Source organism: Anguilla rostrata, chromosome 7 (assembly GCF_018555375.3).
Source record: "Anguilla rostrata isolate EN2019 chromosome 7, ASM1855537v3, whole genome shotgun sequence".
In the NCBI taxonomy this organism is placed as follows: domain Eukaryota; kingdom Metazoa; phylum Chordata; class Actinopteri; order Anguilliformes; family Anguillidae; genus Anguilla; species Anguilla rostrata.
This window is the reverse complement of record NC_057939.1, coordinates 14,821,758-14,843,617: the sequence shown is the minus strand read 5'-3', so window position 1 is coordinate 14,843,617 and position 21,860 is coordinate 14,821,758. Positions and strand designations below refer to the sequence as shown.

At 44.8% G+C, this 21,860-nt stretch overlaps 1 protein-coding gene across 1 annotated transcript in view; it reads right to left on the bottom strand.

The window, feature by feature from the left end:
• Window positions 1–21,860, bottom strand: part of met (MET proto-oncogene, receptor tyrosine kinase) — a 41,460-nt gene that overhangs the window by 12,576 nt on the left and 7,024 nt on the right. The window contains exons 3-10 of the mRNA XM_064343035.1: window positions 12,854–13,045; window positions 9,258–9,392; window positions 7,649–7,822; window positions 6,236–6,396; window positions 5,717–5,819; window positions 5,433–5,569; window positions 4,707–4,871; window positions 4,131–4,230 (exon numbers count right to left, since the gene is read on the bottom strand). Of these exons, the coding sequence (XP_064199105.1) occupies window positions 4,131–4,230; window positions 4,707–4,871; window positions 5,433–5,569; window positions 5,717–5,819; window positions 6,236–6,396; window positions 7,649–7,822; window positions 9,258–9,392; window positions 12,854–13,045 (1,167 nt within the window). The remainder of the gene's footprint in view (window positions 1–4,130; window positions 4,231–4,706; window positions 4,872–5,432; window positions 5,570–5,716; window positions 5,820–6,235; window positions 6,397–7,648; window positions 7,823–9,257; window positions 9,393–12,853; window positions 13,046–21,860) is intronic.

Below are 21,860 nucleotides of genomic sequence, written 5' to 3'. Positions count from 1 at the left end.
CACATGGCATGCACTCTTGTAGGCTTTCTCCTCTGTCAACCTCACACAGACATTAAGAGATCACACAGACATTGCCACATGAAGGATACTTCATGTCTAGCTAGCGCAGGCCGATAGTGGCTGCTTGATAGACCAGGAGCCAAAAGAGTGCAATAAGACTCTGACATCCTACTGAAAACCCTTCCTTCCTTCACAGCTGGCACTGGCATGGTCTGGAATGCGCACCAGGCTATAGGGTCTGTCAACACAGTAGAATAGTACCTTCATAGAATGATCCAACCACAACTGATTTTGAAATGAACTTGGCAAACTGTCTGAGAAGTAAAAGTTTCCCTTGCATTTATTAACAGTACCAAAAAATAAAATAAAAAGCAAAGTACCTAAAACAACACAAAGGAATAATATACTTTCAGAATATGAAAGAGGACAGCATGAATTCTAATAATGATTATGAACAATTCTCCTAAATTAAAAACGGTTATATTTGACTCATGAAGGGCAATCTGGGTTAGAGGGAGATAATATTTACCAAGCCTGCTGATTCTCACAGCTCCAAACGGAGAGCAGCAAAAGGCTCCGAGCAAATGGAGTTAGCCCTATGGCAGACAGCCAAAGACGGTTACTACAAATATCTGTCATACTGTAACACGGTTGGAGCCAGTCTCTCTGTTTATTTATTCTCTAGTCCTCTAAGAAAAACACCCCAGCCCAGATACCACAAAAAGGCTTAGCCACATAAGGCCAGGGAGAATAGCTCTCGCACTGTTTATTTAGAAACACGTGCAACCTTCAAAACATTAACAGACTACAGTCTCTTTAATGTCTGTGGGTAAACTGAAGAATTACCTGGGGCCATTTACAATGCGGTAAAATGCATGATAAAATGCAGGATCTACATTTGAGTGTTTTTATTCCCATAGTAGCTATTTATGACCTCCACACGAGCACTAAGGTCTGTTTTAATTTTGCGCTAAACGTCCTGTCAGCATCTCACTTTTCTTCCAGAGCTAAGCTCTCCATAGAGCAATAACTCCCGCAAGAGTCTAAAGCACTCCGTCCATCATTCACTGGCTCTAAATAAAATTCAAATAGACTTGTCAACACTTTCCCCCTGGAGATAAGACATGAGGCAGCTCTTCATTCCTTGCAGCCCTCAACTCTGAGTTCACTTGCCAAGTCTGTTTGAGGAGGAAGTGCTTCCTGAATTTCCATTGTATCACTTGTAGTTTTGTAAATATTGCTTGAAGAGAGCTTCACTGATGTCAGCAATGGGACTGAATGTTTAATAAACAGTATATTGGATTTGCCTGCAGTAGATGAATGATGTGTTAAGAGCTTGCTGTGCGGTACTCTGTAATGAAATGTCTAAACATTATTCCTATTGAAATCCACACAGTATTCCTATTTTAGTTAACCCTGATGGGACAATACTAGGGGAAACAGCTCAAACGAGAGACAGGGAATGGCTTTCCAGCATTGGGCTGTATCTGACCTGGAACAAGCCAATTTATTTATCACTAAGACAGGTGGTCCGTTCAGAGGGAACGTGGGTTTCCGTGTGTCTTTGAACCCCGCGTGACTTTGTTTCCGTGTTCCGGATAAGGCACACATACGTGTCAGCAGGTCTGCTAGGTCAGAACTGGTGCAGGAACCACGGAGGTGTCCCAGGGGACAATCTCATTTCTCCCCCGCCCCCCCCCCCCCCCAATTTCAGATCAGTCCTCGGGAATCGAGAGGAATGCGCACAGGCTTTTTACAGCTTCCTGCTCTCAGACTGTGCCAGCCATTACCAATGAGGCATAGAATATACAATCACTCTAATGCAGCTGGGAAACTGAAATTGCTGGAAGTATCTGCTTTTCCCAAGATCTGGGAAAGAGATATGCAAAGAACATAAATTTTAGTTTCTTTTGTTTAAATAATGCTTGAGTTTGTTTTCTGAAGACCTAAGAATACTTGACCCAGCCATTATAATTCTACATATTTATGTAATTTACATAAATGACACCAAGGGGGTTAGAAACACCAAACATATATCAAATAGATGGCCTTAAAATTAATGAATGAGGGATACTTGATCTTAGGTTGTTTTTTCTTTGTTAGATAGGTTTTTTTAGATAGAGCTATCATGTGTAATTATCAGTCATTTCAGTCGACTAGGGTTTCATTGATTAATATAGGTTAGTGATTGACAGCACATGATAACTCCACCCACTATTTGGTTCATGAATCTTCACTCCCGTCACAATGCCATATGTTCATACCCAGTGACTACTCCCAGTGATCAATCCCCGTGACTATATTAAGTGGCCTTGCCCATGCTCTGTAACCGTGTGGTTTTTTTCCACTGCACTTTTTGACAACACCCTGTGAGCGAGGCCAATTGTGTTGATACGTGCTGCAATTAATGGGATAACCGGACCTGTGCTCTTGCGACAGAGCAAAGTAAGGTGCATCCCAGCAGAACAAAAAGACAGCAAAGGCCATAACTTCATACAGTAGGTCCTGTGAGGCCACTTTGCGAGAGTGAAACTCGATCCATAATCCACAGATTCCTCACTGACAGGGAACAACCGTCGCCATTGATGAAGAGACCTGCACAGACTGAAGACAGATCCGCTTCACTTACTTGTCAAATATCAGGAGATTTGGATCTACCGTTGTGGAAGACAGAGATGGTCTTTATGACAGCTGCTCTAAATCTTATGCTGTCATAGAGAATTACTCCAAACTGTTTACTAGCAAGAATTTATGAAGCAACAGCTGTGATGCTTAAAGGACATCCTGTATTAGATTATTAGGAATGTCATTTTAAAGCAATATCATTTGTAATGTTACTTCACAGTACTCATCGGTCTCAACTAAAGCTGTGTCAGTTTGCCGTCAAAGTGAAAATGAGAATGTTTTAACTGCCATTATTCTATCTTCTTTACAAGAGACTGACAGATGTGCTTGGCAGTCTAGAACATGATCTTAAAACACCAGCTTCATTTTACTTACGCTTTCCTCAAAGAAATGATCATGAAAATTCATGTGTAACTTACGGGGCTTCAATCTTTATTATCCATTTATAATACTGGGTGCACTACCCAAAGACACTGAAGTTAAGTACTTTTCCCATGAGTGTGACAGCAGTGCATTTACCAGGATTATTTAAACTTGTTTACAAGTACTTATCTTTACGCACTCTGCCTCACAATAACCCTGACACAATCAGCAATAAGATTACTTAGATTACTTCCAGGGTCACTGCCTTGAGTCCAACCAGCAAATATGTGCCTGTAGGGACGGCAGTGACAGGGAGTAGTCTACTGCGGATCTGTGGGGTCCACAGTAACAGAGACATAGGGACATGCACAGTGTCATTCTATAGGACAACAGTAACAGGGAAACATGGATGGTGGCTCTGTAGGCAGGGGGCCACAGCCAGAACGAGCTGTTCTGTAGAAGCCGTTAGCGGCTGCCGTGTCACGGAAACGTGCCGGTGTGTTTCCGGGTGAAGCGCTGCCCTGAGGAGTCTGATCTGAAACCGAATACGGTGCAGGTTTTCCGTGTGCTCCGCGCGTTAGAGTGAATGTCTCCCCACGCTTTGAAGACTTTTCCAAAGCAAGCCTGAAATGGTGGGGAGCAGGAATCATGCAAATTATCTTTTTCTTTTTTTGTTTGTTTAAACAAGTAGAAAACCCCTGATGGCTTCTCAACCTCGTGTGCTTTGCTCAGCTGAAGGGACACCTGTGCAAACCAGCATTTAAATTTTTTTAAAAACAAGGAATTGCATTTCAAAAGTGTCCCGAAACACAAGATGCAGTGTCTATAGCTTTACGACACATAAAAAAACCCTTTTCTAAAGCACAGCATAAAATTGATAGGCTGTGACCCTGTGGCAGTGTTAGTGCTCCTGTGCACATAAACTACCCACACAGGAGAAACAAATACCCCCTGTGCTGCTCTTTATGAATGATGACTAACCGCAGCGCACAGTGTGGATTTCACATTTCCCCTCCTTTTTTTTTTTTTTTTTTGCAAGCCTCGCCGTTCTTTTTTTCCCCCGGAGCCTAATGGCTATAGCACAAGCATGACGGGGAGCGGAAGGCATTTCGCACGGGCAGATTTCTGACCACCACACTCACCACCTGGAGGACCTTCCTGCCGTGCTGCGTGGTGATGAGCATCTGCGGCCGGAGCGCGGAGTGCAAGTAGGCACCGTGCACGGACACCGTGCTTCCTCCACTGCAGGGGGCAAATGGAGAAACCTGCTGTTAGGGGCTTTCGCTTCCAAACGCTCGGACACGGTTCCTGCCTTTGTGGAAAACTGTGAGGGGAGCCTTCCGTGCCCCCCCCTCCCCTTTATAAAGGGGCACTTTCTCTTTCTCTTGCAGAGCCCCTCGTCTTTCATCACTTCCTCTTGGCCCCTTTCTCTGTGGCCAGAGGGGAGCATGAGCACGGGGTTAGGGTTATACTATCTGACAGGGGGGAGGAAAGAGTACGGCAAGAGGCGATAGATAACAGGGAGCAGTTACGGTGAGGCATCATGGGTAATGAGAGGGACTTAGGGGTGAGGAACTGCACAGTAGGTTACTGAAAACTTTGTCTAGTTTGGTGAGCAATGTGGTGGGGGGGGTGGGGGGTGGGGGCGGTTGAGTGTGGAGTATTAAGGACCAGTAGGGTGAGGTACTGTGTGTGGCGACAGAGGTCCATGAACCCACCTGATAAAGGATCGGGACGGCTGGAATTTGGAGATAAAGGGATCCTCATTGTAGGTGAAGGGGACGGGTGCAGTGCGGACGGCCGAATCGATTTCCAGCGCGACCGGCTGATTGGCAGGAGAGGACTGGGGTGGGGTTTTACACACCAAGGCACTACGGGACACGCTGCAGGCAGAGCAGAGAAGCAACGAGTCAAACTCCTACACGGCCAAGAAAACAACCCCTGACACACTCTTGACCCACTTATTTCATGGTTCAGTCCAAAAGAAGATCAGTGTGTTACAGTATGTCTGTTTGGACACATTTACTTGCATTATAAAGACTTAAAAACAGTACTGCAGCGTAGTACAATGGTTAGGGAACTGGACCTGCAACTCAGGCTGCATGTTCAATTCCCAGGTGGGGCACAGCCTTTTGTTCCTTTCAGCAAGGTACTTAACTTAAACTGCTTCAGTAAATATTGATCTGTATAAACTGATTGTATGTAAACAGTAAACTGTTTAACTTGTCCTGGATAAGAGCACCTGCTAAATGGCTATAAAAATAAAAACGTAACGTAATGTAATAAAACCCAAATGCTATTATAAACATTCCTCACCTCAGACCATTCTGATTATCACAACCACTTGATTGCATTAAGAGTAACTTGTTACCTGAAGGGAGTTAATTAACTGTCGTCAGCTTGTGCTGCGGTTACTGTTGAACGATCATGGAGGAATTCCTCACCTCTGCAGCTCGCATTCTGCATTTCCAACAGTGATGCGTCTCTGGGTCCCACTGTCCAAAAAGTCTCCTCGAATGGTCAGCAGTGTCCCTCCAGATTTTGGCCCAAACTCTGGGAAGATTTCGCTGATAACAGTGTTCTAGAGAAAAGAAGGAAAGAGCAGGACAACAAGGAGACGATAATTTGAACATTCATTGCATCATTAATTTTCTCAGCAGGTGTCAAATTGAGCTCACAATTTGCTCATTGTCCGTTTAAGCAGCTGAGTATTTGTTTTTGCCCATACCACCAATGAGAAGCCTTCTTTTTGTGCCAGCTCCTTTCCGCTGTGTACACTGATGGTGCGGTTTTCTAGAGGTGCCTTCGCTATGCCTGGTGTGCAAACCAACCTGTGGACAGAAAGCAAAGTCACAAAACCAGTCACGGACAAGGTGCCTTCAATGCTCTGCTGGAGTAAACATGCAGAGTGCCAAGGGCAATCTAATCTTGCCCAAAGCACAGCACGCTTGCAGAGGCTATTTGTTTGGGAGAAGGAACGAGTGCTTCTCCACAATGGGTAAACTGTGAACATGTTAATTTTATGACATAAAGGGCATTGAGCAACAATGATTTATGGCATTGTGATTCAGATTAGATAACTGAAAGTTTAAATACAGCAATTTTCTCTCGATTACCCATTGAACACAGTCAGCAAAGTTTTTTGGGAGGGGGTGCCTGTCTCTCAGGCAAAAACAGGTGGGAACAACTCCAGTGAAAGATGTTTCTGGCATCCAGAAAAACTACGCAAGTCGTAAGGAACTCTCACCGATTTCCGTTGCTTTCCCGCGCGTCTAGGTTGCACGGGGTTCCACTGACGTCGATTTTGATCAGCCTCGCATCAAACCTCTCGCTCTTATTGAATCCAAAATCCCTCCCGCAGATGGTTAGCTTTGTCTCTCCTCCAACAGGGGTAGTTGAAGGGGAAAGCTACACAGTACAGAGACACGCAAACTGCTGTTAAAGCAAAGCACATAAACAGAGTCTATTTTGAAGCCTCTTCGGGGACTTTAAAAGAGCACAGCAAGTGCACATTGTGCAAGGGCAGGTCTGACTCTCGCTGTGCTCTTCATTCACGTTAATGAAAACACATGCATTCCACCAGGGTTACCTTGGCAGTTTATTTTGTCGCAGTGGACAAACTAACAGCAAGGGTTGCAGCCATAAAACACATAAAAGAAGCCTTTCCATTAAAAAGGATCACACTCCTCTCCCTTGGTGTATATGGAACCTGAATAATTGTGAAAAAAGTAAGACCATCTACAAAACAAAGGCTGACAGCAGTGGAAAACCTTCTTCTGTTAGTAGTCTTTAACTTGTAAAGCTCTCCAGCTGAGAGACACTGTGGCACAGTGCAGTTTCCAGAAAGTCAAAACCATTCAATCTCCCTCAGGCCTCTTTAAAACTCAAAGCTGTTCAGCAAGTTTAGCGTTAAATTGGCGTTATTTTCTGGCTTCTTTTAAATATTTTTCCACCAGAATAACTTTGACATGCAAGCTGGTGTCAGGGGCTGCTGAGAGATAGATATTAAACATTCAAAATGACTAGGACTAGGCCCTTGGGTGGCTCAGCTCATTAAGGCACTGTTCCACAGTTCACTCTTGCCTGGCTGGCCCAGGGAGGAAGGGATTCAGCCAGCCAGAATGACGATGTGTCATTGTGCACCAACAATAGCCTGGGTTAATTGGGTGCTCATGGTTCACCTGTTGCACATGTCCTCCAACTCACATCTGTGCAAACCCAACCTGTCGACTGTGGCATGAAAAGAAGCAGCGGCAACACAACACGCTTAAGAGGACAGCACACGCTTGTCTGCGCTCTCCCGAGTCGACAATGCAGGCTGCAACGACCGATGATGAAATGCAATGATGATAGTAGACATGCAAAGGCGAGCGCTCAATTAACCTGTCACATCACAAGATAATGGGAGCGGACCAAAAAGGATCAACAACCCCATGTGCAGGCTAAATGGTTTAATACATTCATGTGCTTTCACCAAGCATGAGTTTTATATTATGGAGATTAGTGTGGTTGCTGGCAATAATAAGCCATAGAAATATAATATAGTAATAGAGATGTAACTGACATCAGTTCTGCTCAGATGGTGTGAAATCTAATACTCTCTGTGTCACAGGGAGAATTTCCTGCCTCTGGCCCTCTGCAGTGTTGGGGTTGTGATTACCTTGGTGATGGTGGGAGGACAGGAATCCTCAGTCCAATGCGAGGTGGGGCACTGAATGGACCGGGAGCAGCGGTTGCCGCACCAGCCGCACCCCATGAAGGCCGGAGCCAGGAGACAGGAGCTGCAGGACCACAGCTGCTCACAGCCCGGACCCGCCAGGGGGACTTTAGTGATCTGGGCCCAAGAAAGAAACTGATCAGGAACTAATGAACGCCAGTACGGTTAATGACACACCATGTCACTACATTCACGACGCAGTACACGCTGTGAAATAGTCTGTGTGGCTTGTCTAGTGATAAAACAGCAGATCCGGCAAAGAGATGAGGCTTAGACAGTAGAACTAGCAGTGTAGTGTTTACCTACATGGAGTGCACGGAGGACGGAGTGTAGCACAGTGGGTAGGGAACTAGACTTGTAACCGAAAGGTCGCAGGTTCGATTCCCGGGTAGGACACTGCCGTTGTACCCTTGAGCAAGGTACTTAACCGAAATTGCTTCAGTATATATCCAGCTGTATAAATGGATACAATGTAAAATGCTATGTAAAAAGTTGTGTAAGTCGCTCTGGATAAGAGTGTCTGCTAAATGCCTGTAATGTAATGTAATGTAATACCTGACTGTCATAAAAGCAGTCACAGTGTGTCGACCTAAAAACCTTCTGTTGTTTTACGTCCAATATTTAAAATTTAAATATGTTCTTTTTCAGTGTTTTATTTAACTTTAGGTAAAATATTTTTCTTTTATGTTTTGTGTCAGAGAGCAGGGGAAAGGGAGGGGAGGCAAGGATGGTTTCATATGTTAATGTGCTAAAATGTAACTCCTTTCAAACTAACAAAGAATCCTTTGAATTCTTGCTGAGAGGAAGAAAGTTAAGGAGAGGAGGGACGCACAAGTGAGAAAGGGAGGGGGGAGAGGGAGAAAGAATAAAAGAGAGGGAGGGTTAAGATTGTGTTGCTCACTCTTCTTTTGATTGCGGGCTTACTAATGTCTTGGCACTCCTGAGAAACAGGGAAGTCATCACATAGCTTAGGTGTGACGGCTGATCAACACCTTCTGTTTTTCCCATAAAATCAGCAGTAATTCTGACCCTCTCAGTTTGGAGAGTCTGCTCATTTCTTTTAGCCAGACTCAGCTAATTTATTTTAGCCTCTTTCTCTCTCTCTCTCTCTGTTTGTATGTCTGTCTCTCTCTCTGTATCTCTCTATTTCTCTATCATCATTGCAGCAAAAATTGCCATTGCCATTGCCAATAAGCCATTGAAACATATTGAGACAGCCTCCAAGTTTAAAATAAATACTTTCAGTATAATACAATTCATATGTAAGCACTCTTAAAATCATATTGACAGATCTGGCAAGGATAGTCAAAGTAAAGGACATTCAACAGTAAAGTCATGTTTTTTATTCCTGGCATCATATGACATTTTTATGATAATGGGTGCGGTGTCAAATTTAATCAAGCAGGCTGTGACCTCAAGAAAGAGAACATCTTTGATTTATTATCTGCCAGGGTCTGAGACTGGCACCTCCCTTTCGTGCCAAGTGGTTTCATTTTTGGGCAGAGGGCCTGAAAAAATGAGAATAATTCAGCAGTCCGTCCAAGTCATTCACCTTGTTTCCCGTCACCAACAATACAGAGGCATTGGGCCATGGGGCGGGCAAGAGGAGCACCTCAGGGGACACCCGCCCCTCGTCCAGTCGGAAGTTCACGTGGGCCACCCTTTGTCTGGACCGGGAAACAACCACCTGGTATTGAACAAGGGCAAGAGGAGAGATGTGTTTGTTTACAGCACAGATCCACCACTCCACCCCTCCCTAGGCATCTCTCAATATGAAAGAGTACATACAGTACAGTAAGTGGAGCACAGCCATAGGTTACTAAGGGCGGGCCTACGTTATACGATTCTTTTTTTTCTCTCCCTGTCCACCTTAACTAATGTGTGGTGAGTGTTCTGGCACAAAATGACTGCCGTGCATCACCCAGGTGAGTGCTACACATTAGTGGTGAGTGAGGTGAGTTCCCACTCATCACTGTAAAGCACTTTGAGCATTTTGATTTGATTTTGTCGTTATAGCCAGAGAGAAAATCGTATAATGTACACCAGCCCTAAAGCAGATCATCTCATCAATTATAAAATAAAAAATCAGCGAGTCGTGTGGCAGTCTGTAGGGCGGCAGACTCCTGAGCCTTACTCTAATCCCACTTATTCAATCCTTACCATGGCACCGTCTGAGCTATCATACTCTCTCTACCTGTTACCCTATCGGAATAAAAGTTAAAAAAAAAAAAAAACAATGAGCCTGTCTGCCCCCCTTTCTCTAAAAAAAAGAATCAAATCAGGGCTGAACAAAAATGAGGATGACTGAAAAAAAACTTTTAAATCCTTGAGGCGTATTTGAGTTTGTGACACCATAGATACATTTTGCGTTGAATTACATAAGATTATATTTTCAGCAGCCTTTGGCTTATTTCAAAGAGCTCCGGCTTTTGACAACCATTGTACGAGACGGACACACCCTGTCACGGATACCATAATAAATGATTCAAATAATGCAGGTAAAGATTACAAAATCTCTTTAGTATCACCGTAGCTGCAGGCCAAAAGAGAGCGAGGAAACAAAAGCAACTGCTTTGGGCTTACGGAAGACAAAGTACGTCACGTATTCAACGTGTCAGGAGGCGTCGGAGTTTTACATGCCTTTATGTACCCCGGGCTACATTTATCATCCGCGGTTACGCTAAGATTACGTCGCTCCAGAGCTCCAGGCCGTGAAAACACCATTCAGCGTGCGCCCCTGTAATCACGGTCTGTTTGTGTTTTCCCTGTCAGTAGAGCAGCGTGAACTGCATGGCTGTGAAATCCAATCATATTCTCTGCTGTTTCCCAAAAGGACGAGCACTCTCTGCAGCACGTTATGGTGAGTCACCCGAGGTCGCTCACACTGAATATAAAGAATGCCCGCATACCTCCACGGAGACAGTCCTCCAAACAAAACCCGAAGGGGCCCGGGGGGTCGAAATCCACCCCCTTGCCACCTCTTTAAGAGACAGTCCTATCTGCCGGAGAGAGGGTGCTGGAAATGCAAGTTCAACTGCACTGCAACCCTAGACGTATGGGACTGAACTGTGAAAGGACCTTAAGTTAAACCAAACCATTTCTGGAAGGGTGAGCTGCAGCTGAATAGGCAGAATAGACCTCAGCCCAAAGACCTGAGATGTGTCATCACGGGAGAGATTTCTGCTGCTTCCTGTTCTCTCCAAAAAATGCTGTGATATTGTTATGACGTTAATAAAGCGTTGCAGAAATGTTGTCCGAATGCCATGCTCGTCATGTAATGAGGAAATGAGTTCCTCTAATGCGAAACTCCACCAGTGTTCTCCGTGCCAGATCTTTTCACAGTCACAAATGTCTAAATATACAGGAAACGGGAAAAAGTTATCAAAGAAAATCTCTACATCTGCAGTTTCACACACTGTCCTGCCAAAAACCACCACAAGCGTAAGGAGTTTACTATTGTGATGGATGACATTAACCATTACTGAAGCAAAACTGATGGAAATTCTGTCTGAAATCATATTCACAATGGAGCTCTTACTTATTCATTGCTCAACGATAAACACAAAACAAATTTGTATGAAGAAGCTACAGCATATGGAATAGTCTTTTTTGGAGTCCACATTTGAGAAATGTGCAGCTTATTTGGATCTGGGAAAATTTTCATTTGGACATTTTGTTTGCTGATGAAAGTCAAGATGACCAAAACAGTGGGCGTATAATTTAAAAAATGCATTTCTAAATGAGACATTATGTGGTACAGTTTTTCTCTTCTGATGCACCTGTCACAGCAGGCGTACAGAAGACTTCTCTTATTTAGTCTAGAGCCAAAGGCCCATGGGCAATAACAGGTTTACTATGAGGCAACGACTGTGTGAACTACATCTTATTGAGTATGAATGAGGGGAAACTGTTCAAAAAAGTCCACAACATTATAATTCCTCACATGAAAAAGAAAAAAGCTTTTTCTAGCGGGGAACATTTCCTGAACCTGAAGGCCACAGGGGACCTTTCCACAATCACCATCCCTGGCTAAAAGCATTTTTTCCCCGGGAACAAAAGGTAAACAAATCCTAGTCGCGTCGGACGGGGCCTGCCGGGTCGATTCTCACGCACGCGGTCAAGGCTACGCGGCGTTCCTCTCGCGGGGGCCTCCGCCGCGGTCCCGACAACAGCTGCAACCACGCGCCGATTCCCACCGCCGATTCCCGGAGCCGATTCCCGGGACAATGGAGGAGGAACGGCGACAGCTGCGGCCGCTCCTGAAGCGCGCTGCGTGAGCGCGCTGTCATCGGGGCCCGGCGCTCGCCATTAGCTCGCCATTCGCCTGCAAATCCGTTTCCGCGCAGCTGTCGAGCTTTTCTGTGCCACGCTCTCGCCCTTTTCTAATAGCATTTATAAGAACAGGAACGGGACGCTAAACCGCATTCGAAAGGAGGGAGGGAAAAAAAATCTGATGCTTATTAGTCTCTCGCTCTCGACTCATTCACCAGCATAAGTTCTCATGTGAATACGCCTCGTCGGATGAATTGGATGTTCTTTTTTTTCAATGTAATCTTTTATTTATTGATCTGTATTGTTTTAGAAGTGAGTCAGGGTGAAAATTTCCTGCAGCCTGTTGGAATGGCATTGATAAAAGAGGCTTTGTTGGAACATGCAGCTGGTGCATGGGATAACTGGAAGAGGTGATGTGGTTGTTCCGCAAACAGGAAAACAGCATGGCTCCAAACCTGCCCAGGCACCTGCGCCCGCCAATTCTAAAGCCCGCAGTTTCTCTGGTCACGTATGAGTATCCTGCCCATTTACATGCACAATGAAAAAGGGAAACTGCCAAGTGCCACCGCAAGTTTTATACTTGTGAATTCTGAGATTAAAGCCAAGTACAGAATAGTATTGTCAACTCAGATGAATTGCCAGAAATGGTACGGTGCCTCAAAAAACAAATACATTGCTTGACTGACATTAAATTGAGATTTGTTTACCAAATACAGGTCTAAATGAGTCTCTGTTTGTCTTACTGCGTTACGGTGACTGTTTAAGAATATGGTTAAACAATCATAACTCAAGAAGCTGTGGTTACTGGAGGGAAACCAGTGATGTCATGGTTCCGCAGCTGCTGTGACCTCTCTGACCCCCGATTCCTTTTGGTACCTGGATGACGCGACCCTCAGAGGTTCCCAGGCTGGCCACGGTGTCATCCTGCATGGGGGCGACGGCAATGGAAGTGAGCAGGACGTCATTGAACTGGCCGTTGAAGTAATCCAGTCGCTTCGTCGTGCTGGTGACTTCCAGCTGGTATCCTTGCCCGTGCTTCCCACAGGTGGAGGAGTCATCAGTGGAAGTCTGGAACAGAAAGGCAACAGAGCGGCAGGCCAATCAGAGAGCAGCTAACTTCCATCAGGGGGATTAACGCATCGGATCTCCGACATCTCAGACACAGCGCTTTTAATGACCCGTTCAGAGCAGCCGAAACTCAGACAGACAAAGGGGCTTTTTCCACTCTCTGAAGACCCCGTGGTTAATGCATTTAATGGGCAACTGGCCCAGAGGAGAAAGCCAGGCCCAAGAAAATATCCACGGCCCAATATTCTATTACATCTGGCCAACTCCTTAAACACGCCTTTGGGCTGTCAGAAAGTGCCTAGCGGAGAGCTCTGCGCCGCTGCCTCACGCTGATAGTGTGTGTCATCCTCACAGATAGCTCTCCTCTGTGATCACAGAGGCAGGAATGCCTGGGAAACAGGGAGCGAATTCTCGCTGCTCTCTGCACTTTTCCTGCCAGCGTTCCTGGGCTTTGTGCGGCTGAAACTCTCTGAGGTCAACTGCTATTCACCGCGGGGCTGAGTGGTCAAGTTGTTCTTGGTTCAGAAACTTCAGCTTGCAGCAGAAAGTCATTAATAATTAATGAAACAAGATCCTGGCTTTGATGGCCGTGACTAAACTACTCTATAAAGTACACAGGCAGTTAATGATTAAAAGCAGCCAGAGATACGCCGTTAGCGGGGTATTGTTTCAGAAGGAGGGCTCGAGTGCCCAGACACAACAGCTCGGGACGCTCAGAATTTGACCCAACACCAAAAGAGAAACGGCCTAATCCATGAAGTCAGACAGACCAGGGGAATATGAGAGGACGCCCTGCGGGAATAAATAATTCTGTAGGCCGACATCCCTCCCCATGAGAAGAGTGACAAAGGGACAGAGAATAACAGCCATCTGTTACGTAGCACACTTTCTTGAGTAACACAACAAATCGAAAATATGCCAACGTCACTTTAAGACAAATTTAAAGGGGGTCTTTGAAGCTTTGGAGAACAATGAAAGAGGTAAACCAATCCCAATAACCTCTCTGTCGAGTGCTCTGCAGAAAACAAATATTATGCACCACAAGTGTGAGGCTTCAAGTCATATGTGGATGGAGTACACCTTTCACTGATATACCCTGCACCCTAAATCTGTTCCTGCTGCCTAAACTGTGAATATATGAAGAAACCAGGATAGAGGCATATAAAAACAGTGACACTATCACACTAAAATTTTCCAATTCAAATTCCAAGCACCACTTACTACCTAGGCAGCAAGGCAAATATCTCAATTGTAACTTGAATGTCTTCAATGTTCTGAAATCATATGAGGCTGAGGGAAAGAAGCAGTGTAACACAAGCCGCCTTTTTTACACACTAAACAAAAAATGTATCAAAGACCGAACCTAAAGCAGTAATCTCTGGACCAGAGTAGAATTCCTCAAGATCGTCAGATAAATATTACCAACTGAGAATATGAAAGATGAATACTGGGGAGAGAAAAACAGAAGTGGGGATTATTTTCACAGCAGACAAAGGCTTTTGCGTGGACTTTGAGCCTTTGTCGAAATGCAGAACAAACAGCTTTTCAAAATATCCCTGTTGGCCTCTGTTTTTTCAATGGGTAAATCTGGGATCATGACCAGTGATGGCACATTCTTGTACTGTTTTGACAGGCTTGGTTTGAACCCGTTCTGTGTTATCCCAGATTTCTTGGGATCTTGAACTCAGTCTGACACGGAGTCGACCAGTCTTGGAATCCCTGATGTTACCATGGCAGCGCCGGGCTGTGTGCACTGTGGGGTGCATTAGCTGCGGTTATCAAGCTTTACTGGAAGCCCAAGGCCCCTTAAAGGAGGGTTCTCTTTCTCTACCTGCACACACAGTTCTGCCAAACCCATCCTCTTACAGTATCCAGTTTCCAAAAACAAATAAATGAAGGCTTTGCTTTATGCCTGTGACTTCAAAACAAAAACAGAAACAGCAACAACAACAACGCACAGCACGTTCTAGCACATGACTGGAATCTCGTACATCTTCATGTCCTTTAGTCTGACCCTAGAGGATCTTGCTGTACGTTCCGGAAAATTCCATCTTACCGATCCCATTCAGATATTTCAGCTTCCGCTCGGTTACTCAAGACACCCCAACCTTTAGGCACAGATTCTAAATTATGTGTGGTTATGAGTGGAGGAGCCTAACACTTCTTAGAGTCCGTCACCCCCAGCCTAATATAACATGACCTTGGACCCCAGTACGGTCTGGGCCACTGTGGCCGAGGTGAAGGGGGTGTCCACCTGGTCCGTGAATGGCACGTCATTCTGAAACCCAAGTCCAGAGGGACGGCACTGGCAGACTGAGTGCAATTACGAGGGCTGGGGGTTATTAAAGTTGGGAGAACAGGAGAGGCTGACAATACCAGCGGATTAGAGGGCACTAGCTGTGCAGCTGGTCTGGAAACAGTGTGCTGGCATTCAAGGGGTGCTGGTGAGGGGGTGGGGGGGGGGGTGCTGGCAGGATGCAGCTTCAGTGTGTACATGAGAGAAAGGAAGAGGCTCACACAAAGGGAAAAATGGAGCCAGCACAATATCAATATAAATTTACTGTAGAAGCACAATTCACACACACACTAACACACACCACTTTGTTCCACTTGCAGGCATATTGATAAACGTGGGAAACGCATTAGAAAGTGCAAAACCACCTGCTACAACGAGGACCCCCCACTCTACACGTACGCACATACACGCACCTGCCCGCACGCTCATGACCATTCATAAACACATTCACACTCACACACACTCACTCACATACATATGCACATTAACACCACAGTTTGCTTGAGCTATTCTTTATCACAGATAGTCTGTTCTTCAGGCATCGTTTACAGGACACACAGACTAAATTCAATTTTGAATGGAGAATCTCCACAAAAACCTCAATTTAGTCCATGACTAAACTTAATCTGTGTCTGTGAAACCACACCACAAGTGTTTGATCCTGGGATTAGTTTCCCTTTGATCTCAGTTTAATGGCAAGCCTCCATGACAAACAGGCAGATGAGCCAACAGCAACATACACAACTGCCACAAGTCTCAAAACAGATGCCCAACCCAGACGAAAACCAACAATGCAAATGTGAAATGAAGGTACGCCCACAAGACACAGCCATGAAGCAGGCAGAAAACCGAAAACATCTCAAAGTAAACATTGACTGACTGACTATGTTGGTCACCAATCTACACCCTGAGCCGACCAGAGGAAGATTTCCCCCTTGAGCCTGGTTCCTTCCGAGGTTTCTTCCTATCTGCCAGAAGAGAGTTTTTCCTTGCCACTGTTGCTTTAGGCTTGCTCCTCTTGGGGTTTAGGCCAGGGTTGTGCTGTGAAGCGTATTGTGACAATTGTTTGTGAAATGCGCTATATAAATATATTTTGATTGATTGATTGATTGATTTGAGAAGGCATGAATGTGAGTCGCAAGACAGTCGCAAGTCGTGGATGCAAGTCACCAGAGTCTAACGCTAATATTAATATGACATAAATGACACCAATCAGCACAGGTACCATGCTGAGCCAATCAGCAGAGAGCAGACCTTTAGGCATGAGGGCTATTGATTCCTCTTGAGGAAATGAGGTGATTAATGCTGCAAATACATTGCCTGATTATAAGCACGACTGGTTTAGATTTAGGCCTCCTGTTTACGGGGGGGGGGGGGGGCAGTTGGTACATTCTCAATGATAATTTACTGACTCTGCCATGCCTGACATCACCCCCCTCCCCAAAACTGATGGCTGGGCTCACAAAGCACAAAGTTTCCTTCAGGCCATAAGCTTGTTACTTATATCAGAGAAACAAAACAAGTGTGAGCCTTCATCGTGAGGACGGCCCAGAGAGCCAAGCCTCGTTCCCAGAGTCAGCAGTCCCACCAGATCCAGCAGGATCCAGCATGGGCATCCTTCCCATGATGCACAGCCCACCTTTAATTCTGAATATAAAGTGTAATAATTAGTCCCACATGGAATTGGCATGGGCCGAGCCGGGTGTTGGGGAAATATAAGATTCCGTGTACCATAAACTTTTTAAACACAAAAAACTAATTTTCCATGGGAAGCTGCCAGCCCAGAAAATGCGTAAGAAAGCCCCTTTCTCTCACAACCGTTCTGCTTTATCAGCTCAAACGGTAACAGATTCACTCACCGAGACATCATTGAGGTGCTCATGTACCTACGTCCAAACATCAGTACGCTAGTGACAAAGTACAGGTCAGTTTACTCGCAGAAACTGAAAGTGTATAGTGTTTATCAAAGTTCTGGTCCATAAAAGTACTGCTTTTTGTGTTTGGTCAAGTGATTGTGGCAATGTGGTACATGTTCCCAGCGATTTGAAGCCGGCAGAGGCTGCGTACACAGGTGCAGTCTGCAGAGCTGTAAAAGGTAATGGGGGTGCTTATGCTATTAACGACTTGGAGGCCAACACAAGGCTCGCTGAAGGTAACTGGATAACCTATTGTTGTAAATATGGTCAGGTCTCATGTTATGACATCTAACCCCAGCTTATCAGTGGCGGGTCAACAGTCTCTGGTTCAAAACAAACAGGCTCTCGCTGGAGTGGCTGTGCTGAACTGTGTGAAACAATCCAGCCAATGGCATATGCTGTTCTGTGAAATGGTGTGTCAATACTCATACCAACACACACACGCTGGTGCCAGAGAGAATAAACTAAATAAAGTACAACCTGAAGGTACGTGAGGATGGGGCGTGGATAGGAGCTGGCACAGAGTGAGAACAACAAACAAAACAGATAACCGTAAATGTAAATTTAAAAAAGTCAACACGTGTGTGCATGCATGCACTCATGCACACATGCACACAGAGAAAATGGAAAACTCATCTGTGCTACATGGGCCGAAGCTCAGGATATTCAGACATTGCACAAGAATAAAAATACCCAGGGGCTGAAACAATGTCCTGTCACTCAAGGGGGGAGGGGGGGGGGGGGGGGGGTAGTCAACGTGGGAGGAAATTAAGGGAGAGACCAGACGCTCTGTGCAGCTGGGCGATATGAGGTGGGGACGGTCACTGGGGTTTGGGTTAAGTGTTTGGGAGGTTTTGGGGGTGTGGAATTAACAGGTAGTGCTGATTAATCTTACAGATAAAATCTGACACCAAATATGTGAATTGGTGTGAAACCATGGTTTGCAGTACAGGGGAAACCACAACTCAGTCGCTTTGAAAGACTGTTTACAGTTCAAATTCTGGACACCACTTCATGGGGTGAGGATACTCCAGCCAGTAACAGTAAGTCTTACTGATGATGAAGGTCATTTAACCACGCCACACTGACGCCCTTAAAATCAAATACCTATTTGAGCTCATGATGGGTAAAATTCAGACCTTGGCATTAACATCAAAACCCCCAAGTCAGCCAAAAATGTAATGTTTGAACAGGACCTGCCTTACAGCAGAATCATGGGGTCAAATGTCAAGGATTCTCAGGTCGAGGGACAGGAAAAACAAATCTGAAGAGCGGGTATGTAAAAATGAGGGGGGGGGGGGGGGCACAACACAGGAGAAGTGAAGAGATGACACGCAGACATGGACATGAGGAGGGAGTAATGTTTAAATGGCAGCTCTAAGCAGGTCTCCTTTTCCAGTCCACGTTTTCTTCTGTCAAAATTCTCTTGAAACGGCGTGAGAACAAATTGACAGAAGCAAAGCATATTTGTCCACATCTCTATCTTACATCTAACATGCTGCTAATGATGGCATATTACTAGTCTGCATCCACTGCATTTTTACTAAATGTTAAAATAGATATTTTTCACCAACTGAATGAGCTATGCTAAATACATGAATGAGGTTTTTTTAAACTGCCGTTTCAAAAACAGTTCTGATCACATACACAGCAATCACATATTCCTGCTTGGAGGCATATGAAAAACACCTGTAAACCAACATATTTTCTTTGTGTATATATACTTTATGCAAAAGATTAGACCCATCTCACCTTTGCTAAGTTAGCCAAGTAAATAAGTAATATTGTTTGTCCATGCTGCTATTCAAGTTGACAAAATGAACAATAATAAAACGTGAACTCAGTTAAACCTGGATCTGTCCCAAGGGTCATCAAGCTGTTTGTGCCTCAAACAGCCCACTGTCTTCTTGTAAGAGTATCCTTGGGTAAACTATCCCCAGCAAAGTGCCTTAACCTGAAATCCCTAATAGGGAATCAGAAACCATCAAAGCACTGCAACAATCCCTCTCAAAGCAATGTATTTGTTTGGAACTTAATGCTTTGTGGCCCACCCACTTTCTGGTCTGAACTAGTGAGGGTCATAAGATCAGTATCCTGGTTGTTTATGAGGAACAGTCAGTTTGTGCCTAGCTATTACATCAGTACGCAAACACAAGATTTGGGATCACACCAAAACTGTCCCGTGTTGTGAAGTAGAACCACACACCACGTAAACCAGGAAGATGGGATTCAGTCCACACAGTGCAGAGGCAGCTGCCTCCGGGCAACAAAAGCTAAGCTATCGCCAAGCTCTCTTCCTGCTCCGCGAGGACTTCAGTCATCTTGAGTTGCGCTCCAGGTAAACACGAGAGAGACGAAACCAAATGGCCAAGCTTTGCTGACGTCACTTTAAGGGTGAGCAACTGGACCAGAACGCCGGCCACTTCAACCAGCTTCGCGGGCGCTGCATATTCACTGGGCTGTTTAATCTCCCCCCCTCCCCAAGGCATTTCAGAGATTGCAGCAAAGGAAATGGGCATGAGGGGGCTTGCTGCGTGCACGGAGTGAGGATTTCTGCTTCATTTCTGCCCAGTGCCAGGAAATGGAAATCGCCATGACGAACGTCAATCGATCGGAACAGAAATCTCTTTGCATGCTAGCATCCACATCAGTTTTCTTAGGAGTGAACCTGCGCTGAAATCCTCTGTTGCTGTCCTGTACTCTTACCATGTCAGTACCTGAGATTTCAGGCACATTAAAATGGAATTATTAAGAAGGTCATGAAAGGATTAATCGCACTAAAAAGTGCATCTCACTTGCACCTGCCTATTGAAAGAGTAACTTGCAAGATTTGACTAAGATTTCTTTGACAGCTTCAGTCAACGAGCAATTAAGGCCTGCCCTCTTGGGAGACAGATTGCAAGCGTAAGCGTTATCAGTTATTGCTCTGTGCTTCACACACATTCAATGTTATGCTATGTTTCTAGCAAGTACTCTGGGGAAACAAAATTTTATTGGACACTTGCACACCAGGCAAGAACACAAAAAAACCAACACCAATCACTGGGATCCCTGTATCATACAGAAAGTTCACTCTGTCAAAGGCCATTCTCCAACATATATAGGCTACCCAGCATAATCACTTACAGAACTTTCTATCCTACATATAGACTACTCTCCCACATACAGAAACTACTCTCAAACATATAGAGACCGCTGTATTTTTTACGTTTACAGAGGGTGTACAGCTCCATCACATATAAAACACTGCAGTGTTCTGTTACATAAAGAGGCTGCTCTCTCACCTACAATATAGAGGTCACACCAGCCTCTTGAATATTTGAGGTTGCTCTTTCAGACTGCATGAACCTTGTTCTACCAACTCTGCTCCTGTAACTTCAAGCAAATATTGACTCTGAGAAAACAAACCGAGAAAACTCAACTGCAATTTCTGTGCCTCCAGAAGGATAGGTTTGACAGCGGCCGAATGGGAGCAAATATTGAAAATAAAAACAACAAAACCAAAACATTTACACTGATGGCTTAAAAAACATGAAAATTATGAACATTTGATATTGGGGTTTTTCCTTGGTTGGCTCCAAGCTATACTGTCTGGTAATAGTCATTAGTCCAGAGAAGTTGAACAGCTTCACTAATCTCCATATCACCTTGAAGGGATGATCATTAGCAAAGCTGTTAAGATTGATACATCCATATCATGTAAAGGGGAATGGATCTGCACAGTGCCAACTCTTTTCTGATGGATGAAAGCAAACAGAAAGCAATGGGCTTAATCTGCACATGAAATGACACCACACTGCCACAGGACGTGATGCCAGTGTTATACCTGCCCTGTCCAATGATTGGTGCCAGTGGATGTAAGATGAGAAGAAATCGGAGTTCGCTATAGATGTTGCGTGTCGTCTTCGGACTACCACACACCTGAAAATCACAGCTTCTTCGCAAACGTACAGCAGCTGTCCGGGCCATTCACAACCGAATTATCGCCCACTGTCACCAGAGGCTTGTTGGGGCAAAACAATTGGGCTAATGAAGGGTGAACTTTAGCACTCCCAGGTGACTCACTACAGCAGCACTGAGACCGTCATGCACGGACTGTATGTACTACTTGCCCTGACTGAAACGTTATTAAAGCCTTATTCAAAAATTCCATTTCATTTCACAAGAGATCGGTCTACTGATTTCGAATATCTCCCCAACAAGGAAAATACACTCCCAGAAAAGAGCAATTTCAACACTGCACCATGATCCCCGCTCCCACTCCGTGCATGGCGCTTAGCAACGGGCAAAAACTTGCAGCAACATGAGATGTACCCAATGTGAGTTATTATTATGACATGTGGCTATAGAACTAGACAGGGCTCAGTCTCTGTCTTGATTATAGGGTGTATCCAGAAATGTGCATCCATTGTCATATTTCATTACATGTCAATGGAGCAAGAGGAAAGGGACTACTCCTCACGGAGATCAATACTGTCACATGCACTCTCAAGCTATTTAGTGTAGTTTTTGAACCCCTACATAAAGCATATTCGTTTAAAAAGGACTACAAGTATAATTAAAACCTCTGTCAATCAAAAACCCTCTTGGAATTATATTACAC